Source organism: Monodelphis domestica, chromosome 4 (genome assembly GCF_027887165.1).
Source record: "Monodelphis domestica isolate mMonDom1 chromosome 4, mMonDom1.pri, whole genome shotgun sequence".
Classification (NCBI taxonomy): Eukaryota; Metazoa; Chordata; class Mammalia; order Didelphimorphia; family Didelphidae; genus Monodelphis; species Monodelphis domestica.
In genome coordinates, this window is record NC_077230.1 from 394,423,855 (window position 1) to 394,446,286 (window position 22,432).

Sequence of the window (22,432 nt, forward strand, 5' to 3'; positions counted from 1 at the left end):
ATAAAGGCTTAGATTCAGGAGATGGAGTACTATGGATGAAGAACAGGAAAAATACCAACTGGGATAATAATAATAATAATAATTGTTAGCATTTGTATAGGTTTGCAAAGTGCTTTACAACTATTACTTCATTTGACTGATTCTCAAGACAACCCTGGGAGAGAGATGCCATTGATATTCCCATTTTTCAGATGAGGAAACTGAGGCACAGATGATGACTAACTAGTATTTCTATAGCATTTTACAAATATCAACTCATTTGAACCTCACATCTACCCTGGGGGTTGCCATTATTATTTCCATTTTGTAGATGAGGAAACTGAGGCACAGATGATGAATAACTAGCATTTCTAACACATGTACCCTGGGGGGGATGCCATTATTATTTCCATTTTGCAGATGAGGAAACTGAGGAACAGATGATGAATAACTAGTATTTCTACAGCACATTAAGGTGTACAAAGCACTTTATAAATATCAACTCATTTGATCCTCACAACTTCCCTGAGAGGGAGGTGCCATCATAATTCCCATTTTGCAGATGAGGAAACTGAGACACAGATGATAACCAGTTAGTATTTCTATAGCACATTAAGGTATGCAAAGTCCAAATATCAAAGCATTTGATCCTCACAACTACTCTGGGAGGGAGGTGCCATTATGATTCCCATTTTGCAGATAAGAAGACTGAGGCAGATGGACATAGCTAGTAAAGGTCTGATGCTGGATTTGAACTCAAGTTTTCCTGTCTCCAAGTCTAGCATTCTGTGCATTGTGCCCCTAGCTACTTCAGCTAGATTGGAGAAAGAAAAGTCAGGCTGGAGGGTAACTTGGGAGTAGGTTGTGAAAGGCCTTAAATGCCAGAGAAATTTTTATGAGATCTTAGAGATAAATGATTAGATATGTGAGGCAAGTGAGAGAGAGAAATCAGTGATGAGGGATAGCTAGGTAGACCCTTCCCTAGCTGGTGTGACCCTGGGCAAGTCACTTAATCCTGTTTGCCTAGCCTCTGCTGCTCTTCTCTCTTAAGAAAGAGAGAAAGAGAGAAAGAAAGAAAGAAAGAAAGAAAGAAAGAAAGAAAGAAAGAAAGAAAGAAAGAAAGAAAGAAAGAAAGAAAGAAAGAAAGAAAGAAAGAAAGAAAGAAAGAAAGAAAGAAAGAAAATCAATGATGACTGTAAACCTGCAGCTTGGGCTGATGGGAAAAGTAGTCACGCCCTTGAGAAAGGGCAATTCAGAAGATGATTGGGCAGGTGGTAGTGTGGTATAATGAGTTCTAGTCTGGATAGGTTGAATCTGAGAGGCTTATGCAAAACGGTTCAAAATATTCAACAGGCAGCTGGTGATTCATGCCTGGAACTTAGCAGGGATCTCAGTGATGTGCATGGACAGGATCATGAACCCATGGGAGCTGACAGAATCAGAGAGTACTGGGAGAAAAGAGAAGAGGGCTCAGCACGCAGCCTCGGTGGATAGCCATGTCAGGAGGCAGGATACAGGAGATGTTCCCCCAAAGGATGCCATGACCCAACAAGCATTCCGTAAAAGCCTGCTGGGCTGAAGGATACACAAATTAAATTGTATCCATGATGGAATCTGAAGCACTTTACAGATATCATCTTTTTAATTCTCTCAATGGCCTTATAAGGTAGGTATGAGAAGTAGCACTACTTCCATTTTACAGATGAGGAGACTGAGACTTAGCGAGATTTCCTGCCTTACTCAGAATTGTGTAGCTATTGTATCTGAGGTGGGATTTGAAAGTGAGTCTTCTAAATGATCACCCTGGTGCAAATATCAATAATATGGAAATAGGTCTTGATCAACAACACATGTATAACCCAGTGGAATTGCTTGTTGGCCACAGGAGGGGGTTGGGAGGAGGGGAGGGAAAGAACATGAATCATGGAACCATGGAAAAATATTCTAAATTAACTAATCAAATAAAAATTTCCCCCCCAAAAAGTGAGTCTTTATGACTATCCACCATGGCATGATGCCTGTAAAAAAACAAGTTCCTGCCTTCATTGAGCTTCCATTCTACTGGAAGGTATGATCTATAAATATATGTGTGTGTATATATATGTATGTATGTATGTATATAAAAACAATCTGTTACCATATTTAACCCTCTTATCTTTTAAAAAAAGTACTGGAAGTTGAGGGCAGTTAGGTGGCTCAGTGGATGGAGATCTAGGGCTAGAGATGGGAAGTCCTGGATTCAAATCTGACCTCAGATCTTTCCTAGCTGTGTGACCCTGGGCAAGTCATATAACCCCCACTGCCTAGCCCTCTCTTCTCTTTTGCCTTGGAACCAATCCATAGTACTGATTCTAAGGTGGCAGGTACGGGTGTAAAAAAATTACCACTGGCCCTGGAATGATGAAGATTTGGGAAGCAAGAAAGCAGTTTTTTAGGCTCATCCTTCTTTTTCCAGGACACTTGGGCAACGGGAGTTGGCAGCAACAATAAGGCTGTACTTTATTGAAGAGAAGAACATGAGGACTCCGGGTTCAGGGTGGTGGTTTCCTCTTCCTTCCGCTACCTTTGAGATCTGAACTTCATGATTCCCTGTTGCACTCCAGTCAGAGCCTGGGAAGCTGTAGCTCTTGAACTTGAACTGTAGGTTGTCCCCAAGGTACCCAGTGCTTCTGGGATGGGACTATGCTGGTCACAGTGACCAATAAAGCTGAGCTCCAAGACTATTGGCTGGCAGCTGTGTCTGCTAGAGAATTCTTCAGCTCTTCAATTCTCAAACTGAAAAGGGGACTGGAGTTCAAAGAGAAGCCTGGATCTGGAGTCTCAAGGCTGGCAGCAATTGAAAATCATATTGACTGGTGAGCAAGCAAGGAAGGTTTCACTGTTTTTCCCAAGACCTTGTCATTGTCCAGGAACTGGAGCTGACATCCTACACAAAGACCTCTTCCCTTATACTCTTCTATCAGTTGCAGGTATGAGTGGTTCAGTGGCTCTTCCTGACACTCTGAAGATGGAAGATGGCTAGAGGTGGACAGGGAGGCTAGGTGGCACAGTGGACAGAATCAGAAAGACTCATCATCTGGAGTTCAAATCTGGCTTCTGACACTCACTGTGAGACCCTGGACAAGTCACTTAACCCTCTGCCTCAGTTTCCTCATCTGCAAAATGAGCTGGAGAAGAAAATGGCACATCACCCCAGTATCTTTGCCAAGAAAATCCCAAATGAGATCAAGAAGAATTGGACACAACTCGAATGACTAAATAACCACAAAGGGGCAGACAATTCCATCTAGGATTACTTAACTTCTTTCCATTTTAATTATGTTCAACATGCTACATGCTCATAGTATGTGGTGTACCTAATCCTACAAATGCAGAGGATCATGACCAAAGAAAAGAGAGCCCAGACAGAAAGTTGGGGTTTTAGAGCTATAGATTTCATTAAAAAATATTCTTAGTAATCCATTTCATCTCCAAATAGTCTAATCTATCTTAATCAGTTAAAATTGGGCCTCTAGGGGCTGGATGTTCCCTGGTGACCACTGGTCTTATTGTAGTATTTTGTGAAAGCTATTCCCTGACATATTCAGGAATGTAGCTGAAGTGGCTCATAAACAGCACCATCTTCTGGACAACTACTATTTAACTCTCTTGCTGGATGAATAATATAGGGACATACTGTCATCTTATATGGGCTTTAAGGCAAGCACATGGGCTGAATTAGACTTCTGACATAGAATCAATACAGAGTGACATAAGCCTCCTGCACTATACTGTCACATATATGATCACCTGAAGAGAGAAAACTGACAAGTATGGGGATCAAAAAAGTCATAGAATCATAGAATTTTGGAAGGAATTGCTATCTCATCCAACCCACATCAGAATCTCTTCTATAACATATTTGATGAAATGCTATCTATTCTCCGTATGAAAACCTCTAGTGAGGGAGAACCCTCTACTCTTAAGGCAGTCCATTTCACTTTTAGTCAACTTTAAGTTTTAGGAATTGTTTTTTAAATTAAAAAAAATTTTTTTTCTAACAAGGCTAAACTTGATTCTTTTCATTTTCTACTATTGTTTCTAATTCTTCCCTCTGGGGCCAAACAAATTGTCATCTTTCTTCTACATTTCAGCCTTTCAAATACCTGAAAAAAAATGATGACTCCCTGAAGTCTTTAGGGGCTAAACATCCCTAAATCCTTCAACTCATTATTATATAGCATGGATTCAAGGCTCTTCATCATACTGCCTGTAATCCTGTATAGCCTCTACCTTACTGCTTCTTAGAGGTCCATGGAGGTCCCTAAAACCCTTTCAGTGTGTCCATGAGGTCAAAATTATTTTAATAAAAATACTGTCATTTTAATGCCTAATATGGTAAATATAAAATAGAACACACAAAAATAAAAGTTCTTTGGGGTCATAAATTTTTAAGAGTGTAAAGGATTCCTGAGCCTTTTTTTTTTTAGCCCTTACCTTCTGCCTTAGAATTAGTACTAAATATCCATTCTAAGGCAGAAGAATGGTAAGGGTTAGGCAATGAGAGTTAAGTGACTTGCCCAAGGCTACACAGCCAGGAAGTTTTTGAGGTCACATTTGAACCCAGGACCTCCTATCTCCATGCCTTGGACTCTTTCTGCTAAGCCACCTAGCTACCCTATCCTGAGATCTTTAAAAAGTTTGAGACCTTAGTGTTGGCTTTCTAAATCTATGGCTTTCAGAACTGAACATCATTCCCTGGATATGATTTGAACAGGCCATAATACTGATGGACTCGGTCCTTAATTCTGGGAGCTCTATCTCTCAAAGGAATCCAAGATCCCATTAGCTTTTTCACTTCCCCCATCCTGTACTTATGAAGTTAATTTTCTGAATTAAAATATAAATTGTTATATTTATCTCTACTGAATTTCATTTAATTAGATTCAACCTGATGCCTTAACCGATCAAGATCTTTTTTGGCTCTGACTCTGGCATACAGTGTGTTCATTATCTCATTTTTTGGTACCATCTGCAACCTGGATAAGCATGCCATCTATTCCTTTATTCAAATCATAGATAAAAATATTAGACAACATAGGGCCAACCACAGATCCCTGGGACAATCCACTGGAGATCTTTTGTCCAGTTGACATTGAATCCATCAATAACTATTCCTTGGGTCCAAGTATCAGCTAAGCTAGTTCCAAATGGCTCTAATTGTATTATTACCCAGTCTCCATCTCTCCAGATTTCCCAAAAGAATTATATGAGATACTTTATCATATGGTCTAGCATTGATAGATCTTGTTCTCTTCCTTCCTGGAGAAGGACAACATACGTCCTTCTGTAAGAGTTAAATCAACGTAGTTTTGCTGGGAATCATAGTTTTTAGGGTAACAGATTCTAATTTCACACTTCTCTAATCTCACACCATTCCTCCCAATTTCCATAATCTCTCAGATATTACCTTCAATGGTTCAGCATTCACAACTGTGTGAGTCCTTTCAGTAATTGAGGATGTCATTTATTTGGAAAAGATGACTTGAATTCATCAAGGGTGACTAGAAGCTCCCTTGCTCTCTCCTTACTTATCTTGGGTATCAACTCCCTATTAACCATTTTCATTGGGGAAAAGGTAATTCTCTATGCCAGAGAAAAGTAAAATTAGAATCGAGCAGCTCTCTCATCACTGTTGTCAGATATTATCATTCTATCCAACTCAAGTAGAAGGCCTGTCTTTTCTTTATACCTCCTTTTCCTTCTGACATAGCTAAAAACAGCAAGAACCAAAAACAAACCTTTGGGTTATACTTGGCTCTCCTGACCAGACTCTGCTCCTTCTGAACCAAAGCATGTAAAAGTCATATTAGGACCATGTTGTTCAGTCATTTCCAACTCTTTGTGATCCCATTTAGTGTTTTCTTAGCAAAGATACTAGAATGGTTGGCCATTTCCTTCTCCAGCTTATTTTACAGATAAGGAAACTGAGGCAAGTAAGATTAAGTGACTTGCCCAGGATCACACATCTAGGAAGTGTCAGAGACCAGGTTTTCAGAAATGTAAGAGTTAAAATTAAATCTCACATGAGGCTTCATGACTCCAGACCTGGCACTCTATCCATCATGCCACCTCACTGCCTTATCAGGACCATACCTTACTCTTAAATTCATTCTTTGTTACCTTTGTTTCAATCTTCTGAATATTAAAAAAAAAATCAGAGCTGGTTGATGAGTACCCTAAGCATCCAGACCAATCTCTTCAGACAACTCCTATTTTTTCTCCTCAATGGATCATTTTTCTTTGTGCCTTTAGGATTTTATTCTTAAAGTTTTCCCTGGGTCAGCTCCCTGGCCAGCACATCTTGGCATCCTGACCCATATCTCTGCATGCCTGAGTTCTGGACCTCAGCCTGGCAGATAGAAGGTGCTTAATGATGACTGAATCCTTTGAAATCCACTTTTCCAAAATCTCAGTTCCATGTTAGCCCAATCCCAGATTTCCTCTTGTCCTCAGTCACAAACTTTACTTTTCCCTGGCACTTGGTTCTTTCTTGTTAGTGAGAATCACATTTGATACAGAACCATCTCTTATGTGTTTCATCATTTTAGCACCTCACATCTGGACTTCTGCAATAACCACTTGCATGATCTGCCTTCCTCAATTCTCTGCCATTCTAGTTCATCCTCCATTCAGCTCTTACACTGATCTCCCTAAAAAGCAGGTCTGACCCAATCACCTGTTGTTATTCAGTCAACTCCAGGGGCTCCTTGCTACTTCCAGGAGCAAAGAGAAGTCTTTCAGATCCTCTCCTACTTACCTTTCCTGTCTTCTTTTATTCAACTCCTCCTCATATACTGTAAAATCTAACATTGCCTTTCTGTTGTTCCTCATGTATGACATATCATCTCTGGCCACCAGGTCTTTTCCCTCTCTCTGTTCCTTGTCTGGAATTCTCTTTCTCTTTGTTCTGCCTCCTGACTTCCTTCCATTTTCTCTTTCTTTCTCTTCTTTCTTTCTTTCTTTCGCTTTCTTTCTTTCTTTCTTTCTTTCTTTCTTTCTTTCTTTCTTTCTTTCTTTCTTTCTTTCTTTCTTTCTTTCTTTCTTTCTTTCTTTCTTTCTTTCTTTCTTTCTTTCTTTCTTTTTCTTTCTTTCTTTCTTTCTTTCTTTCTTTCTTTCTTTCTTTCTTTCTTTCTTTCTTTCTTTCTTTCTTTCTTTCTTTCTTTCTTTCTTTCTTTCTTTCTTTCTTTCTTTCTTTCTTTCTTTCTTCTTCTTTCTTTCTTTCTTTCTTCCTTTCTTTCTCTCCTCTCTTTTTTCTTTTTTTATTCTTCTTTTTCTTTCCTTTTCTTCTTTCCCTTTTTTTCCTTCCTTCCTTCTTTCCCTTTTCTTCCTTTCTTTCTTTCTCTCTTTTTTGTTTCTCTTTCCTTCTTTCCTTCCTTCTTTCTCTCTTCTCTCCTTTTCTCTCTCTTTCCTTCTTTCTTTTTCTTCCTTCCTTTTCCCTTTTCTTTTCTCTTTCTTTCTCTTCCTTCTTTCCCTTTTCATTTTCTTTTTCTCCTTTTTCCCCTTCCTTCCTTCTTTCCTTCCCTCTCTCTCTCCCCTTCCTTTTTCCTTCTTTCCTTTCATTGACTTCAGACTTGGAACTCTATCTATTGTGCCACCTAGTTACACCCCATCCTGTCCATAGTAGATACTTAAGTCAATGTTGATTGAATCGAACAATCCTGTGAAGTGAATAATGAAAATGTTATCACTCCTGTTTTAGAGATGAAAAAAAATTGAGGTTTAGAGAAAGTGATTCACCCAAGATCACATAGTAAGGATTGGGACAGAAAATCAGGTCTTAGTGTCGTGAAACAAGCATTGGGTTTAGAGTTACAGAATTTGGTTTTGAATCTTGTCTGTGCTCTTCACTAATCATGTGGCCTGTGGAAAATGATTGAATCTCCCAATGTCTAGCTTTCCTCATCTGTATAATGGGTAGATTGGATAACCTGTATCAAACATGCAGCCTGCAGGCCACATATGGCAGCCTACAATATTCTGGAGTAAGGCTTAAACCAGATTAAAGTGTAATTGGAAAAGAGTTAACAAAATAAAATATAATGAAAACCATAGATGATTTTAATATGTGGTTTTTCTAAGTCACTGTGTCTGTTTTGTTCCTTAATATGGTTTGAGTTTGACCTCTATAGATGACCTTTGGCATCTCTTCTACCTCTAAAGTTAAGCTCCAAAGGAAAGGGATGAAGCAATTAGCTAAGCACTTGAGTATGGTAAGAGAGGCAATTCTTACCCAAGTTGCCTAATAATCATGAGTTTTAAGGGGCATAAGTGATCTGGCCTCCACGCTCTGCTTTGGCTATGAAGACTGCATTATACACCTGGGCTTAAAAACAAAGAAAGAAGACCCAAGCCTCTAGTGCTTGGCATTCTAATCAAATACCTGTTCTTTCAAGGATTGAATCTTATACTTTTTGTCATCAATGTCCCGCTCTGGGAACTCTAGAATCTGGCTCTTCCCAATTGCAGCCTGGCTGGGGGTGGTCTGCAATATCATTAGCTTCTGAGACATGGTAGCCACTTTGTTTTGGAGATTGGCGATCACGGTGTCTTTGTGTTTGGATTCTATTTCGAAGCCTGATAGGCGGCTGATTTCCTGGCCCAGGTGCTGAATGATGTCATCTTGGGTGGGGAGTTCCTTGTGCATGTTGACCAGGCGAGTCTGCTGCTCCAGGTTGGGGATATTGATATAATGCGACTGCTGAGCTTGGGGGATTTTGATGAGGTGGGAGTGTTCCAGAAAGGGCAAATTGACGGCATGGGATTGATTCAGGTACATAACTCGGCCCTAAAGAGGTTTTCAGAAAGTTAAAAAGGTCAGAGAAGATTTGATTTGCGGTTTGCTTTCAAGGCTTAATCTATGAATGTGATGACAGCATCAGGGCCTGAAGTTCAAATCCAGCCTCACACACTTACTAGCTATATAACACTGGGTCAGTCACTTAGCCGCCATTTGCCTCAGTTTCCTCAACTGTAAAATGAAAATAATAATAATACCTACCTCAGGGTTGCTGTGAGGATCCAATTTAATAATAACTGTAAAGCACTTAGCACAGAACCTCGCACACAGTAGTGCTATGTGAGTGTGAACCACTATTAATATTAGCCCAAATTATTTGTTAAGCAACTACTATGGGCAAGGCATGTCCTTCCATCATCCCCTTTTTCTCATTCCTCCTGAGGCTTCCATTTTATGGAGACACCAAGCTGATCCACATTCATTCTCTTCCTGGTTCTACTCCTGACCTAAACTTCAGAACTATATCTCATTCCCACAGCACCTGGGGCAGCCTCCCTCTGCCGAGTCATCTCACTTCTCCCATGGATGAGCTCCTCTTAGGACCTCCATTTTGGGGAGAGACCCAGCAAAACTCTGCTCTCCCCCTATCACTTTTCAACTCTCTTTGGTGTATGTTCCCCTATTAGAATGGAAGCTCCTTGGGGGCAGGTCTTTCCGCCCTCCCCATCTATACCCTCCTTATCTAGGTTGTACCTTTATTTATTTTGTTAACCAGTTATATTTTAATCTGGTTCCAGAGCCCAGGAGTTTGACATGATCTCTAGGGGAGCATGGCTTGGAGGACTGAGAGAACAGAGTAAGGCAGATTGATTAGGAGGCGACTGTAGGATGAGTCCATGCTAGAGGATGATGGATGATTTGGGGCGGGGAGAGAGGAGAGGTACACGAGAGATACGGTACAGTAGAATCAAAAGGACTTTGGTAGCTGATTGGATGGGAGGGTGGAACAGAGTCGTGGATAACTCCAAGGTTGGGAACTGTAGGAAACTGGGCTACCTGGCACATCGTAAGTGCTGGTTACTTCCTAAGGCATTTGGCTAGACATTGAAACAAAGACAAGAATATAGTATGATATTAAAAGAATTCATATTTTTTTTCAGTTGTTTCCAATTCTTTGTGACTCCTCTTGGGGTTTTCTTGCCAAAGCTACTGGAGTGGCTTGCCATTTCCTTTTCCAGCTCATTTTACAGATGAAGAAACTGAGGCAGAGTTAAGTGACTTGCCCAGAGGTACATCCCTAGCAAGTACCTGAAGCTGGATTTGAACTCAGAAAGAAGGGTCTTCCTAACTCTTGCTCTAGCACTCTATCTACTGAGCCACCTAGCTTCCCCAACTGACCTTTACATAGTGTTTTAAAAGGTTGTCGAGCATACTGTATACATTATTATCTCATTGATTACTGAGCTCATGAATTTAGAGCTAGAAGGAACCTTGAAGGCCATATAGAATAAGATCATAGTTTTAGAGCTCAAGGGCGCTTTGACAGCCATCTAGTCTTGCTTCATCATTTTACATGAAAAAAAAAAGATGAAAGCCACCTTTTAGGGAAAATGACTTGTCCAAGTTCACATAAGCAGTTAAGGGGGCAGAACCAAGAAAAACAAACCCAGGTCCTTATTATTCTCCCTGCTTTATAAGTGGTAAAGTTAATGCTTAGAGAGAAACAAAATGACTTGCCCATGGCCACACAACTTGTAATAGGTGAGGCAGGATTTGTCGCCTGCCCTTAAGGTCTTCCTGATCCCAAGTTCCACACTGCACCCACTGTGCCAACTAAATGCCCACAGCATCACATTTTCTCTCTAACCAGAGAATCTGTCAGGTTTCCAAAGCAACAACAAAATAAGGTCTTGCCATAAGCCATCAGCAACATGTTTAGAAGATGAAAAAAACAAACCAACCGACCAAAAAATCCTACACCTTTGCTGCCATCTGTTATATATGTTTTAGAGATCAGTCAAGGTGCAGTAGTTATTTTTAGGGTCAGCTAGGTAACAGAGTGGATATAGTGCCAGGCCTGGAGTTGGGAGAACCTGGGTTCAAATCTGATCTGGGACCACTCCCTAGTTGTATGACCCTAGACAAGTCATTTAATCCCAATCGCCCAACCCTTGCTGCTCTTCTGTCTTAGATTTGAAACTTCTAGTCAGGAGGTAAAGTTAGTTTAAACAAACACACAAAATGCAGCAGCTATTTTCATAGAGAACATTCCTTTTCTAAATAATTTCTCATCTGGCTTAAATAAAACTATTTGGCTGCCCCTATTGTCAGAGCCTCTGTTAGCATGTCTGCCAATATTAGAACTGGGATTCTTCTAGGTCTCTGCCCATCAGTAAAGACCTGGCTTCTGTCAGGAAGATCTGAGGCTCTTCATTATTGTTTTTTTTTAAACCCTTACCTTCCTCTTGGAGTCAATACTGTGTATTGGCAGAAGTATTCAAGGCAGAAGACTGGTAAGGGCTAGGCAATGGGGGTCAAATGACTTGCTCAGGGTCACACAGCTGGAAAGGGTCTAAGGTCAGATTTGAGCCTAGAGCCTCCTGCCTCTAGGTCTGACTCTCAATCCACTTAGCCACCCAGCTGCCCCCCTGAGGCTCTTCATTATTAACCATTGCTGATCTCCCATCTTTGAAAGGGCATGGGACAAAAATCCAGGAGCCAAATAATAGTAATAGCTGGATTTATATAGCACCTACTGTGTACTGGACACTATACCAAATGCTTTACAATGATCTCAATTTGATCCTCCCAATACTCCTGAGAAGTAGGTACTATTATTATCTCTATTTTACAATTGAGGAAACTGAGGCAGATAGCATCTTTTCCTTTCCTTTTCTTTCTTTTTCTCTCCTTTCTTTTCCCCTTTCCTATGACTTGCCCATGACCACACAGCTATTAAGTGTCTAAGCCTTTATTTGATTTCAGGTCTTCCTGACTTCAAGCCTAGACAGATCTCTATCCACCATACCATCCAGCTGCCAAATTGGGTGGTAGAAAGAGCCCTGAACTTGTCCTGCAATCCAAGTTTGACTTCTGGAGTGACTCTAGGCAAATCTCTTCCCTACCTAGATGGTCTAGTAGAGGATTGGTTTAGAGATCCACTCAAATGAGGGTATGACATTGGGCCGGTTCCTTTAACTGTTGCCCATTTCAGCTTTTTCATCTATGGATAAACTGGGATCCTAATAGCACCGGCTTCCTAGCATTGCATGGACATCAAATGAGGTGTCTGGAAAGTGCTTCACTCGTTAGTTGCTAGTATTGTCTCCGTGCCTCTGTTACATTAGCTGTTAAATGAGAGTTGGACTAGATGACCTCTAAAATTCCACTCTGTGTCCCATGCTAGAAGGCTCCTTCTCATCCCTGCTGATTATTTCCAATCTTACTGTCTTGAGAGGAGACAGGAAAGGTAATGGCTATTCTGCTCTTCACCCCTCCAGTTTGGGCTGGATAACTTGCTTCTCCATATTCCTCCTATAGAGTGAATTTTCCAACTCACACAATCTATGAACAATGATAGGAGGGGCAACTAGGTGGCTCAGTAGATAAAAAGCCCCCAGGCCTGGAGAAGGGACATCTTGGGTTCAGCTCTGGCCTCAGACACTTCCTAGGCTTTGTGACCCTGGGCAAGTCACTCAACTCCAATTGCTTGCCTTTACAACTCTTCTGCCTTGGGGAAATGATACTTATTACTGACTAAATGATTGTAAGACAGAGAGTAAGGATTTAAAAAAAACAGTGATAGGAGAAAAATTGGAGTAAAAGCCATTTAGACTTGACCAGTTAGGGTAATGAGGAAAAAATGTCGGCATACATCATCACTGAGTGCAGCTTGACGTATGTAGCTTCTTGGCTTCACCTCCCAAGCATCTGACTCATTTCTTTCAGCCCCCAATCTTTGAGAACAGCAATGTGTTTTCTAGGTGCGATCTCTAGGACTAAGATGTATTCTAGCTATGAAAGTCTAGGATCCCAAATCTTCCCCCCTCACAGTCCCCAAGCGTTAATCTTCCCCCTCAATCTATCTCCAATTGACTCTTTCCAAACTCGCTTTGAAGTATTCTTTTTTGTGCCTTTTAGATTCCAGCCAGCTCAGAAATGGTATTCCATTTGCTATCGTCATGCCTTCCCAAAGACCCCACTCCCAAGCTCCCTCTGCCCCATTCCTGGAATATACAATGCCCTTACTTCCCCCTCTCAGTTCCTTTCTTTCCATCAAGGCTTGATTCAGAGGCAACCTCTCCAGCAGATAGCTGCTGGGTGACGGCTTATTGCCATCATCCCTCTCCTGGGCTCCCAGATCAGTCCAAACTCCATGAACTGCTTTTTGAAATACAGCTAGTGATCCCTTTGGGGGGTCTGTGCTCTGTCTTCCCTCCCTCTCACCCCTCCTCTCCAAACCTCATGATATCTCAGAGTTAAAAAGGGACTTTAAAGGGAGAGCTTTAGTCCTTTTTTTAGCCTCTTTTTGCCCTCTTCAGTCTCCCCCATTAAGTGGTCAACAAGCCTTGGCTTCAGGGAGATAACTTTGCCAATTTTAAAGGGTTATATAAATATCACTTATCACATCATGGCCATTATTGTCACCTCCCGTGGTAAGAAACTCACTGTCTCTCAAGCACTCTATTTCACTCTGAGGTGACTAATTGTTAGGGATTTCAAAAACTGATAATGAGCCCCAAACTGGCAACTTTTCAGCCCCAACCCCTGCCCCTCCATCTTATAACTGGCCCCCATTGATGTTATATTTATCATCAATATGAAATGATAAATTTGATGGGACTTACTGTTATACCTGTCTCTTTTTCCTTCCTCTCTTTCCCTTCTCTCTCTCTCTCTCTCTCTCTCTCTCTCTCTCTCTCTCTCTCTCTCTCTCTCTCTCTCTCTCTCTCTCTCTCTCTCCCCCTCTGTTCTCTCTCTCTCCCTCTCTCCTTCTCTCTCTTTCTCCCTTCTTCCCTCCCTCTCTCCTTCTCTCTCTTTCTCCCTTCTTCCCTCCCTCCTCTCTCTCTGTCTCTCTCCATCTCTCCCTCCCTCCTTTTTTCTCTGTCTCCCTCTCTCTCCCTCTCTCTCTCTCCCTCTGTCTCTTTCTCTGTCTCTCTCTCTGTGTCTCTGTCTATGTCTCTCCCACCTTCCCCTGCCTCCTCCATTTCTTCCCCTCTTCTTCCCTCCCTTTCTCTTTCTCTCTTGGTCTCCCTCTTTCTCTCCCTCCCTCCCTCCATCTCTCTCCTCTTTCTGTCTCCCTCTTTCTCTCTCTCCCTCCCTCCATCTCTCCTACCCCTCTCCATTTCTTCCTCTCTTCCTCTTTTGGTCTCCCTCTTTCTCCCTCTCCCTCCCTCCATCTCTCCCCCCCCCTCCTGCCTCCATTTCTTTCACATTTTCTCTCTTTATCACTTTCATACACACAGTCTTATCTGCAGCAGAAAAGAGCTGCAACTATGATAACCCCACTGGGGCAGACGGGGACCCTTTTTATCATGCTTTGACCAATCAGCAATTGAGCCCCTTCTATCAGAAGATCTCACCTTGTCTTGGGATATTGTAGTCCGTCGATCCGGGTTAAAAAACCCCTCATCAGAAGTCCAGATGGATTCTCCAGTTGTCCAGACTGATACAAAGCAATTCATAAAAGACAAAAGTATTGTGAGTTTCACATCATTCAGGTTCACCAGATTCATTCAGTTTCAATCGACAAGCACTTACTTTGGGCCCGGCATTGTACTGGGTAGTGGAGATGGCAATGCCAAGAATGTCTCATCTCTCTCCTTAAGACTAAAACTACATCGCTAATTGCCTGCTGGATATCTTTGCTTACGTGTATGTTCCATAGGCATCTCAGACTCAACATGGAGAGCTAGTGAGGCATGGAGGAAAAGGCACTGGGTTTAGAGTCCTCAAACTCACAAGGGAGTGTGATACTGTGGATAGGACACCTGATTGGAGATCAGGATGTCCTGAATTCAAATCCTACATCACACATAGACCTGGGGGGCGGCCAAGTCACTTCATTTCTGTCAGTTTCTATTTTCTCATTTATAAAATGACAAGTTTAGACTTGCTGGCCTCTAAAGTCCCGTTCACCTCTAAATCTAATATCTAAACATAGCTTTAACCCTTTTCCTGATTTTTTTACAGGTTACCAACCTACCAGTTTTATCCTTGACTCTTTCCCGCTCACCACCCCTACATCTAATCAGTTACCAAGTCCTATTGATTCTACTCTACCACATCTCCTGGTTGCCTCCCCTTCTCTCTACTCACACTGCCATCTCCCTAGCCATCACCCTCGAGCATGGACTATTGCATTAGCTTCCTTTTCCCTCTGTTCTCTCCAAGACATCCTCTACCAGAGTGCTCCAGAATCAGATTAAAATGTAAATTGTTTAATGAAATAAATACATAACCTACATAATGCTAATTCATGGTTTTCTTTTCTTTTCTTTTCAACTCTCAATTTTAAGTATCTATTCTAAGACAGAAGACTGTTAAGGGATAAGATTGGGGTTAAGAGACTTGCCCAGGGTCATATGATTAGGAAGTATCTGAGGCCAGATTTGAACCTAGGATCTCCTGTCTCCAGGAGACTTCCTGGCTCTCTATCCATTGAGATACCTAGCTTCCCTTAATTCATGGTTTTCTAAGTGCATATTCAGCCTGTAGAAATCTGTTTCTACTTGAGTTTGACACCACTGCTCTGCATAGCTTCCTTCCTTCCTTCCTTCCTTCCTTCCTTCCTTCCTTCCTTCCTTCCTTCCTTCCTTTCCTTCCTTCCTTCCTTCCTTCCTTCCTTCCTTCCTTCCTCCCTTCCTCCCTTTCTTTCTCTCTTTCTCTCTTTCTTTCTTTCTTTCTTTCTTTCTTTCTTTCTTTCTTTCTTTCTTTCTTTCTTTCTTTCTTTCTTTCTTTCTTTCTTTCTTTCTTTCTTTCTTTCTTTCTTTCTTTCTTTCTTTCTTTTTCTTTCTTTCTTTCTCTCTTTCTCCCTTTCTCCCTTTCTCTCTCTCTCTCTCTCTCTCTCTCTCTCTCTCTCTCTCTCATCTCTCTCTCTCTCTCTCTCTCTTTCTTTCTTTCTTTCTTTCTTTCTTTCTTTCTTTCTTTCTTTCTTTCTTTCTTTCTTTCTTTCTTTCTTTCTTTCTTTCTTTCTTTCTTTCTCCCTTACTTTCTGTCTTGAAATCAATACTATGAATTCATTCCAAGGCAGAAGAGAGGTAAGGGCTAAGCAATGGGGGTCAAGTGACTTGCCCAGGGTCACACAGCTAGGAAGTGTCTGAGGTCAGATTTTAACCCAAGACCTCCCATCTCTAGGCCTGGCTCTCAATCCACTAAGCCACCCAACTACCCCCTCCACATAGCTTTAAAATGGAAATTTTTACTATTTTAGCTCCGATGATATCACTTACCTGCTCGAAAAGTCTCCATTGCTTCTTGTTATCTTAAAGATCAAATAAAAACGCATCTGTTTGGTATTTACATCTTCTGTCTCCAGCATAATCTTCCAGACTGATTTCACATTACCCACTACTCCCATTGCCCATATTTCCCCCACTTCATCTTCTGCCTTTAAACCTGCTCTCTCCCACTCCTGGAACACTCACTCTCTATATCTCTGTAGCATACAACTACTAGCTTTCTTCATTGTACAACTCCTGCAAGGGTTGCCTCCTATAGGAGGTGCTCCCTGGTTCCCTTTTTTGCCCCATTCTGCTATTTTTCACGTGAATAATGTTAGGCAAGTCATTTTTCCACTCTGGGCCAGTTGATAAGTCAATGAGAACTTATTAGAATTCTTCCCCCTCACCATAATTATTTTGCAATTAATCTGAACGTATCAAATATGGTCTGTTCATGGGGCAGAGAGTCTTGGGGAAAAGACCTTGACTCTCAGGCAGGAAGAGGAGACTTGAGAACTGCCCAAAGAAGAAGGGGCTCGATAGCTGATATGAGAGAAAGGAGGAGGCTGGGAAAGAAACTATGAAGCTTGAATTGACCCTGTGCTTCGAAAGGAAAGAAGCAAGAGAGACAATACCAAGGATCCCCAGCTCTGAGGTGGTGGAACCATTAGAAGGGGCTGGAGCACAGGCTGCCTAGCTTTTGGTATGTTGGTTTCTTACTCTTAAAACCTGTTGGTCAGCAAAAAAACTAAACTGTTTGTATGAGTTTTTTTTTAACTTAAAGAGAGAGAATAAGGGAGAGAGTGTGTTTTCTTATTCTAGGGGGACAGAAGGTTTGGTCAGCAGAAGCAGAAGGGGAGAAGATTAATAGAATATACAAACCCTACCCAAGAATTCAAGATTTAAATGCTCCAAAAAACAAATACTGAGGTGTGAAGGAAAAAAACACTGGATTTAGAGTCCTCAAACTCACGAGGGTATATGATGCTGTGGATAGGACACCTGATTGGAGATCAGGATGTTCTGAATTCAAATCCTACATCACACATAGACCTGGGGGGCCAAGTCACTATAAGGATGGCAGGCTACAAAGAGTGAAGGACAGTTAGATGTTACTTTCTTTTTTTATCCCTCCACATTCAGGAGAGAGTGGTCCCATAAGAATGAAAGCCATTGATTTGAAAATAGTTCTAATAAGGGTCAACTAGGTAGTACGGTAGATAGAGTGCCACACCTGGAGTTTGGAGAACCTAGGTTCAAAACTAGCCTAAGCTACATCCTAGCTGTGTGACCCTGGATAAGTCATTTAACTGCAATTGCCTAGCCATTGCTACTCTTCTTCTTAGCATTGATACTAATATAAAAGTAAAAGTTTAAAAGTAAAAATAAAGCATTTATAAGGTACTTTAAGCTTTACAAGGTGCTTTATGACTTTAATCTCATTTGATCTTTAACTATCCTCTGAGATAGGTGCTACTATTATTCCCCTATTGTAGATGAGGGAAATGAGGCAGACAGTTGAAAGAACTTGCTTAGGGATCACAGAGCTAATAAGTCTCTGAGGCAGAATTTGAGTTCTGGTCTTCTTGACGCCATGTTCAGAGCTCTCTCCACCACCTCACCACCTAAATGCTTCTGAAAATATGCTTATTCACACTTCTTTCCTAGCAGCCTGGCATCCTCACCAACTCACGATATCTGAATTCCTTCTTGTCTCTCAGGATCCTCTTCCTGCTAAGCAGTCACAGTTGGACTCCTTGCTCCTGATCAGGCAGCCTTTGGATGTCATTTTTCCCTTTAGACTAATATGTGCTTCCTGAGGGCAAGGATTGTGGCATTTTGGAATTCTGCATCCCTGATGCCTAGCACAGTACCTGGCGATCATAGTAGGAGGTGATCACTAAGTACTAATCGAATGAATGAGTTACAAGAGTGGAGGTCAATTGAGTTGACCATTCCACTATCCCACCCCACGTAGCCCTGCTTCCTTTATCAGGTAAGGAAACCTCCGTGAGTCAGTGAAGTGAATGTGAACAAGACCTCGATACCTCTATGGAGCCAATCGACCCATAAAAAGGTTTCAGAGTCAGAGAAAAAAGTCCTCAATCAGTTTAGAAATCTTTGCAAGCATTTGGATGACATGGAGTGACATTGTACCAGAAGTCTATGTGGATTGGTCGAGAAGGCTTGGCTACTCACTACCTGTGGGGCTTATATCAAACCAGTAAGCCAGGCCTCTGGCAACTTCGTGTTGAAAGACTCCAGCCACATTCCCAAAAGGAATTGCTTGGTGCAGAGGGTAGGGCTAAGGGAGATGGGAGGGGGCACCTCGGCCTCCTTACTCCCCATCCCTCAACTCTGACCAGAGGAGGACTTTGTAAACTTCGGAGAATTTGGACTTTTTCATCAGTATCTCTGGAGCAATAATGGTTGGCAGCCATGTCTGTATCAGGAACCAAGAATAAACAAGACACACAGCGATGGAAAAGTAGCTCTGGGACTCTCTACCAGAAGAAGCCCAGCAGAAGGGCTATCAGCCCAAGGGGAACCTCATGGGCACCCCAGCCCAGATGAGGCTCTGGTAGAGGTTATCTAGCTCAGAAGTACCTAACCCTTTGTTGTGACCTGGACCCATTTGGAAGTCTAGAGAAACCTAGGGATCCCGTCTCCGAAAAATGTTCTCAAATGCAGAAACTAAAATCTAGAAGATTACAAAGGAAGCCAATATAGTAAGTTACAAAATAGTCATATAACATAAAATAATACTTATAGATAATACTTATAAAATAATAGTTATATAATTATAGAATATCTATATAATATATAGTAAAAAGAACACATATAATATGAAATAATAATTAAATCATTATAAAATAATAGTTATATAATTCTAAAAGTTATATAAAATAATAATTATATAATCAAAATAATACTTATATGATAAATAATAGTTGCATAGTTATAAAATAATTATATAATATAAAATAATATTTATATAGTCAAAATAATACTTATATAATAAATAATAGTTCTATAATTATAAAATAGTTATGTAATATGAAATAATTATGTAGTCAAAATAATCTTATATAATAAATAATAGTTACATAGTTATAAATAACAGTTATATAATTATAAAATAGTTCTATAATTATAAAATAGTTATGAAATATAAAATAATTATATAGTCAAATAATCTTATATAATAAATAATATTTATCAATAAGTTATATAATTATAAAATAGTTCTATAACATAAAATAATATTTGTATAGTCAAAATAATCTTATATAATAAATAAGTTACATAGTTATAAAATAATAGTTATATAATATAAGTAATAATTATATAGTCAAAATAATACTTATAGAATAAATAATAGTTATATAATTATAAACTAGTTATATAATATAAAATAATTAGTCAAAATAATCTCATATAATAAAACATAGTTAAATAATTATAAAATAGTTATATGATATAAAATAATTATATAGTCAAAATAATCTTATATAATAAATAATAATTACATAGTTATAAAATAATAGTTATATAATTATAAACTAGTTATATAAAATAATAATTATGTAGTCAGAATAATCTTATATAATAAATACTAGTTACATAGTTATAAAATACTAGTCACATAATTATAAAAGAGTTATATAATATAAAATAATAATTATAGTCAAAATAATCTTATATAATACTAGTTACATCGTTATAAAATAATAGTTACAGAATATAAAATAGTTATATAATATAACAATAATTATATAGTCAAAATAATCTTATATAATAAATAACAGTTACATAGTTATAAAATAATAGTTATATAATATAAAATAATATATAGTCAAAATAATCTTATATAATAAATACTAGTTACATAGTTATAAAATAATAGTCACATAATTATAAAATAGTTACATAATATAAAATAATTATATCGTCAAAAATACTAATATAATATAATATAATATAATATAATAGTTTAAATTATAAAAATAGTTATAGTTATAAAATGATAGTTATATAATTATAAAATGGTTATATAATACAGAATAATAGTTTTTATAATTATATAGTTATGAAATAATAGTTGTGTCCTGGACCCATTATAAAATGTTTATATAATTTTAAAAGAATAGTTAAAATAATACTTCTGTAATTATAAAATAATTTTGTCATATAAAGTAAGTTACATAGTTAAAAATAATAGTTATAAAATGTCATGTTATATAGAATACTTCTATAGCTATAAAATAGTGTAAAAAGTATATCACTAGTTATAAAAATCTTCTTAAATCCACAGACCCGAAGTTAAGAATTCCTGATCTAATCACCTCGTTCTAGAGTCTAGTGCTTAGCATGGCGCCTGATATTTAGTAGGTGCTTAATAAATGCTTATTGACTTACCAACTGACTCAAGGTGGGAAATGACTTGTCTAACATTATCCAGGTGAAAAACAGCCGAATGGGGTCTAAACTCAGGTCGTCTGACTGAAAATCCGAGGCTATCTTGCACTATACTATTTCTCAGGAGGTGTGAAACTCTTCCCTTGGAGACTGTCTTATGAAGAGAAATTGCATCCCTTGAGCCACAGAGGAATCAGAAAGGCCAGTGGGCACATGCAGGACATTTGAGAGCATCCCTTTGTGGGAAAAGATTCTATCAGTGTGCTTCGCCTAAGCAATCTTCCGTTTCCTAATCCTCCAATGAGGATGAGCTGATTTTAAGGTCCCTTCCAGTCCCTACATTCTCTGTTCTACAGTCCCTTCCAGCTCTGTTGTAAGGGACTCCCCAGTTCTGAAATCCTAGGAGCAGAAGAGGCAGCCATATGTAGATGTGACATAACCAACTGGGAAGGATGAATCCACAGAAAGAAAGAACTTGCCAAGACTTCTCAAGCCCGCCCACCCCAACCCACTTCTGATGACTCACAATGGGATCAAATGATATCACCAGAAAAAACCTGGAAATATCTCCAGCATCTGTAACTCCCAGGCAGGAGACTAGGTGATGTTCTCATTTTTCCGTTGGGACTTTGGGTAGGAAGTGAGGATCCGGGGAGTGAGAAGCGGGCCAGGCACAGGGTGTTGAGAACTGGGTGTGAGTTTATGAAGTGGAGCTTAAGACACCAGAGTCTGGCAAAGGATGGAGTGTCTCTCCTAAGGCTTATGCAAGACTCTAAGACTCTTTATGCCCAAGGATTGGATGGAGGGCCCTAAAAATGAAAAGGGATGGAAGAGAGAAAAAAGCCTAGCTAGAACCTTTAAGCTAGTTACCAAGGAAAAGATTAAAGATGGCAGACAGGAAAACTCCCAAGAAGGAGAAGCCCTGTAACTCAAGGGAGAAAGTGACTAGGAAGAGAGCTGGGAACAATGCTTATGGCCAGAGCCTCACTAGTAAATTGGGCCAAGTCCCACAAAAGGATCACAGGGGGGTGGGAGGGAGGACACAGAATCTAGGATAGCTGCTGGAAAGCTGGGGAATAGGAGGAGGTCTGAGTCAAGGAGGAGCTCGAATGGAAGATGGGAACCCATCTGGATTCTACCTTGGACCTTCAGTTACTTAATCACAGAATTAAGAGTTAGAAGGGACTTCAGCCATGTTGTTTAACCCTACAGAGCAGTCTGTCCTGAAAGAGTTCCTGACTCATGGAGTCTGCCTCTATCCAGAAAAGTCACATTAGAGAGAAAACAATCCAACCCCCAGCTAGTCTTGTCCATTCATGCCAATCTGCTGCAGTTGATGACCGGATCCCCTAACTTCCATGAGAAGATAGTGCCAGGGCGAGGGAAGTAGAAGGCAGGTGACAGACTGGAAGGGGTGGTAGCAAGGAGTTGAGGGAGGAGCATGGGACTATTTCATATCAAGATCATTTGATGGGCAGCTAGGTAGCTCAATGAATAGAGTGCTAGGCTTGAAAACAAGAAAACAAGGTTCAAATCTGGTTTCAGACGCTTCCGAGCTGTGTGACCCTGGACAAGTCACTTAACCTCAATTGCCTTGTCCTTTCCACTCTTCTGCCTTGACACCAATATTTAGTATGGATTCTAAGACAAAAGGTAAAGGTTTAAAAATAAGATCATTAAAAAAACGGGTTATGTTTAGCCTGGAGAAAAAAGATTGGAAAGGGAAGGCAAATGGTTTGGCTATCTTCAGATGAGATGCACCCAAAATGAAATAACTTGCAATCAGACAATCAACATTCATTTAAATAAGCAT

The 22,432-nt window shown here is 39.9% G+C and overlaps 1 protein-coding gene across 13 annotated transcripts in view; it reads right to left on the bottom strand.

The window, feature by feature from the left end:
• FHAD1 (forkhead associated phosphopeptide binding domain 1) overlaps positions 1 to 22,432 on the bottom strand; it is a 218,672-nt gene that overhangs the window by 130,866 nt on the left and 65,374 nt on the right. For 8 of the 13 annotated variants that reach the window (XR_008918130.1, XM_056825253.1, XM_056825258.1 and 5 more), the window contains 2 exons: positions 14,341 to 14,423; positions 8,402 to 8,806 (listed from right to left, as the gene is read on the bottom strand). Coding sequence is in view for 12 of the 13 variants with exons in the window: in XM_056825253.1 (XP_056681231.1) it covers positions 8,402 to 8,806; positions 14,341 to 14,423 (488 nt within the window). In the remaining variant the exon portion in view is untranslated. Of the gene's footprint in view, positions 1 to 8,401; positions 8,807 to 14,340; positions 14,424 to 16,209; positions 16,242 to 20,619; positions 21,104 to 22,432 lie in introns of those variants that run through there. The other 5 variants (XM_056825260.1, XM_056825261.1, XM_056825262.1 and 2 more) reach the window with 4 other exon arrangements.